Source organism: Orycteropus afer, unplaced genomic scaffold (assembly GCF_000298275.1).
Source record: "Orycteropus afer afer isolate SDZICR_OR568_19922 unplaced genomic scaffold, OryAfe1.0 scaffold01741, whole genome shotgun sequence".
Lineage (NCBI taxonomy): Eukaryota > Metazoa > Chordata > Mammalia > Tubulidentata > Orycteropodidae > Orycteropus > Orycteropus afer.
Genome location: NW_006923328.1, coordinates 18,800 through 23,926, shown reverse-complemented (window position 1 = coordinate 23,926; position 5,127 = coordinate 18,800). Strand labels below are relative to the sequence as shown.

At 36.6% G+C, this 5,127-nt stretch overlaps 1 protein-coding gene across 1 annotated transcript in view; it reads right to left on the bottom strand.

Annotated features, from left to right (window-relative positions):
* LOC122152097 (serine/threonine-protein phosphatase with EF-hands 1-like) overlaps positions 1–5,127 on the bottom strand; it is a gene marked incomplete at both ends in the record, with an annotated part of 25,770 nt that overhangs the window by 10,576 nt on the left and 10,067 nt on the right. Inside the window, one exon of the mRNA XM_042783491.1 lies at positions 4,348–4,485. Coding sequence (XP_042639425.1) covers positions 4,348–4,485 — 138 coding nt within the window. The remainder of the gene's footprint in view (positions 1–4,347; positions 4,486–5,127) is intronic.

Here is a 5,127-nt window from a genome sequence, read left to right as displayed (position 1 = left end):
TCAGAACGAGATAAATCTTGTACCAGGCACATCTGATGACTGGTTGAAGTGAGAATTAAAACCACTCAAACAAGGTTCAGGCCACAGTTCTCCTTTTTCCCTACTAAATTCCAACGCTGACACAGCCCTACCCTACAAATAACAGAATCCTTTTACTTTGCTGGTGTATATGATAAAAATAATACTTGCACTTTAAACTGAGTCATATCTGGCTTTTACAGCAAAAATTAATATTTCAGGGACATGATCTGACCTTTAGTATAATGAAGGAAGAAACATGGAACATGAAGAGTTGTGTTTTCTCAGAAGGGGATGAAGTTCTAAATTCCTACATTGTTGTTGTTGTTATCTGCCATCGAGTTGGACCCGACTCATAGCGACCCCTCCTTGGGTTTTCAAGGCAGTATCACTACAGAAGTAGATTGCCCTATCTTCCTTCTGACTAAATTCCTACATGAGATGCAAATCACTTATAACCAAAATTACCCCTGGAAAACCTCTTAAACTACCCTTAAAGTACAGTAGACATGGCTTGTGCATACGGCCCTATACAATATTATGGATATGTAAGTATTATATATGTTGTTGTTGTTGTTGTTGTTGTTATGTACTGTTGAGTTGGACCCGACACATATTAACCCTTCCTTGGGTGTCCGAGGTGCTATCACTATGGAAGTAGATTGCCCAACCTTCCTGTCAAGGAGTGGCTGGTGGGTTTGAACTGCCAGCCTTCTGGTTAGCAGTCAAATGCCTTAGACACTACGCCACCAGAGCTCCCAGAGTAATATGTGAATTTAAATTATGTGAATCCAACTATCTGCATATGGCAAGAAAGGGGGAAAATACCGTAAAATTGTATTTTCATATATATGCTTTTATCATATACTGTGGTAATATATAGTATATGATCTAGTATATGATAAAGCATATATGTGAAAATATAAATTTATGGTTTTTTTCCCCCTTTCTTGCCATATGCAGATAGTTAGATTCACATAAGTTAAATGTACATATGAGAGAGGACTCCGGTGAATTAGAAAAAGCACTAGCCATGGACTTAGCTCTTCTATTAATTACTTGTGTCATCTTGGCCTTAGTTGGCTCATCAGTTTAAAGAAGAAGATATATCTAACACTTGGTTTTTCTTTGATTTAAAGTTTTATGCGGTATCAGTTTTATAAAAATAAACTTCTTCAGAACCCATGTTATGAGTTCAGCATTTCTTTCCTCTGTCTAGAACTCATTCAGTTGCCTAGATCTACCCTGATTATGGTCATAGCATAGACTTAATTCTGGAGCACTTTATAGAATTGCTGAAATAAATTCCTCAGCAGACAGAATCTCTTTCCTATCAACGCCACATTCTCTTCTGAAGCACAAGGGCCTCTTGTGTGGTAATTGCATGAAAGGATAATTATTTACAAGATTTTTTTCATGAAAATTTTTAAAAATGGAAAAGTTTTATTGAACTATAGCTTTTATATGATCCCAATCATTGCCATCCAGTCATTTGCAATTCATAGTGACCCTACAGGACAATACAACTGCCCCAGATCTCAAAACCTACCATATAGACACAGTAGTCAAAACAGCCTGCTGCTGGTACAAAAACAAACACATAGACCAGTGGGACAGAATTGAGAACCCAGAAATAGATCCATTGACCTATGGTCAGCTGATTTTTGACAAACGGCTGAAATCCATTAAATGGGCAAGAGGTGGTCTCTTTAACAAATGGTGCTAGAAAAATTGGATATCTATTGCAGAAAAATGAAACAAGATTCATATCTCACACCATACACAAAAACTGACTCCAGATGCATCAAAGACTTAAATGTGACACCTAAAACTATAAAGTTCCTCAAAGGTAAAACAGGGTCAAATTTAGAGACCCTAATTTATGGCATAAATAGACTGTCAAGCATAACCCAAAATGCACAAACAACTGAAGATAAACTAGATGAATGGGACCTTCTAAAAATTAAATTTTTATGTGCTTCAAAAGACTTCTCCAAAAACAGTAAAAAGAGAACTTACAGATTGGGAAAAAAAAAATATTCAGAAACGACATACCTGACAAGGGACTTACCTCTCAAATTCATAGAAGACTTCAACACCTCAACAACAAAAAGATTAACAATCCAATTAAAACATGGGCAGAAGACATGAACAGACACTTCACCAAAGAGGATATTCAGGCAGCCAGCAAATACATGAAGAAATGCTCATGATCATTAACCATCAGAGAGATGCAAATCAAATCAACAATGAGATAGCTTGACAACAATGAGAGATATCTTGCTCCAGCACTAGTAGCAAAGTTCAACAAGACAGAAAATAACAAATGCTGGCGAGGTTGTGGAGAGATTGGGACACTGCTGGTGGGACTGTAAAATGATACAATCACTGTGGAAAGCAGTATGGCGATTCCTTAAAAAGTTGGAATTAGAAATACCATTTGACCCAGCAATCTCATTACTAGGTATACATCCTAAAGAAGAGAGCCAGACAGGAACAGATATATGCACACCCATGCTCATCGCAGCACTATTTACAATAGCTAAAAGATGGAAACAACCTATGTGCCCATCAACAGAAGAATGGATAACCAAACTATGCTACAAAACAACAATGGAATACTATGCAGCAGTAAAGAAAAATTTAGAATCTGCAAAATGCCACTTAACATGGATGAACTTGGAGGACATTTTGCTGAGTGAAATAAGTCAATCACAGAGGGACAAACATAGTATTAGTTCATTATCGTAAAAAGTCAAGGAAAGGTTATATATGGAAGGAAACTTTCTTTGATGGTTACCAGGGGCGGGAAGGGAGGGGAGGGAACACTGCAAAAAAAACAAGTGCATTGACCCATGTCAGTTAGTTGTCTGTGTTTCACTGTACATACATTGTATTTCAATAAAATGTATTTTTTTAAAAAAATGCTGCTGAGACAAGTGGATCTCCACAAGCAAAAGAATGAATTTGGAACCTCACACCGTACACAAAAATCGACCCAAATGGTTCATAAATCTAAATGGAAGAGCTAAAACTATAAAACTCTTAGAAGAAATTCTTCATGATTTCAGGTTAGGTTTTTGGTGACTTCTTAGATATGACATCAAAATCTCAAGCAACCAAAGGGGAAAAAAAAGATAAAAATTAAAATTAATCATCAAACTCATGAATTTTTGTGCCAAAAATAATACTACAAAGAAAGGAAAAAGACAATCCAAAGAATATGAGAGAATGCAAAACATGTATCTGACAAGGGGCCTATATCTAGAATATATAAAGAACTCTCACCATGCAATAAAAATGACTAATAAGTTAATTTCAAAATGGGAAAAGGATATAAACAGACATTTCCCCCTCAAAAAAAAAAAAGACAGAAAAATATCCAATAAGCACATTAAAAGATTTTCAACATAATTTGTCATTAGGGAAATATATTATTTTGATTAAGTCATAATGAGATTCAACCTCACACCCTCTAGGCTATCATGAAAAGGACAGACAATAACAAGTACCGGCACGATTGTGGAGTAATTGAAACCATCAAACATTGCTGATGGGGATGCAAAATGGTGCCATCACTTGGGAAAACAGTTTGGAAGTTCTTCAAAATGTTTAAACTTATATTTACCTTTTACCCAGAAATTCCAATCCTAGGTATATAGCTAAGAGAACTTAAAACATATGTCCAAACAGAAATTTGTACATGAATGAATGTTGACAGCAGCATTATTCATAATAGCCAAAAAGTGGAAACAGCCCAAATGTTCATCAAATGCATAAACAAAATGTAGTATATACATACAATGGAATGTTATTCAGCAATAACAAGGAATGACATACTGATACTTGCTACAACATGGATGAACACTTACAGATACTGTGTTGAGTGAAAGAAACTAAACACAGTAGACCATATATTGTCTGAGTCCATTTATATAGCATGTTCAGAATATGCAAATTTGCAGAGATGTAAAGCAGACTAGTCCTTATCGAAGGTTCGGGGAGGGGAAGAGAATGGGGAATGGCTGATGATGTATGTGAAGTTTGTTTTGGGGTGACGAAAACTTCTAAAATTAGACTGTGAAAATAGTTGCATAATTCTATAAATATACTAAAAACTACTGAATTATACAGTTCAAATGGGTGAATTATATGGTATGTAAATCTTAATAAAATTGTTAAAATACAGTGATGAATTCAGATAGAAATGGTCTGCACACAAAGGTAAAATCACTAATTATCTGTATATTGCAAGGGACATCATCATCTACACTGTCTGTGCTGCCACTTTGGTGAAAACCTGGTTTATATATAGTTTTGATTACCTACCTGTTCCCACTCATGCCGTAATAAACGGTCATAAAGTGGTACTTCTGGTTTATATGTCCGGCCACTTGCTGTATTACTCCCAAAGTCAGGGGTAACCTGTCCACCTGATGGAATTGGTGGCATCAGCACAGATTTAATCTGCAAAACAAACCCCTGCATTAGTCGAACCCTATGCTTAGTGTGTTACATGCAGAAACATTGCACCAATTGGTATGGTCTGCATCATTATGCCTCAACCCAATGAAAGACACATGGTCACCTGTTCCTTCTCAGCCACCTCCTTTATTTCATTGATCCACTGCTCTCTGTACAGTGGGTCTGTCAATTCTATTTTTACATTTTTCAACTAGAGACAGTACTTTATAGGGAAAGTGTGTTATTAGAGTTCTAGAGGACCCCAGTGGCCACGGGTTTAGGCACTAAACATGTTCTGAGGCATCACCACAGGAAATGGAAGATGCTGGGAGTAGGGAAAACTAGTTTCCCTCTGATCCTTTAGCGGCATGAGAGGTTAAGAGGCTGATTGCTTTTCCTTTTGTTGTGTTTTCCTGGAGAAATGAGAGAAAGTACTTTCGTGTCTAGGAAGTTCTCAAAGGAGACACTTTAAAAACCTCTGAAACTCCTCAACCTAAATGCAGTGTGGTTCTCAACCTGACCCTGCTAGTAACTGATTTTGTTCTCCAGTCCTAGGCACAGATCTGTTGTATTTCTTTGGAAAGTAAAATCTCTTTCTGAGAGCAAGTCAATTATTGTAACCCTTCTGCATTGCCTTACACAACT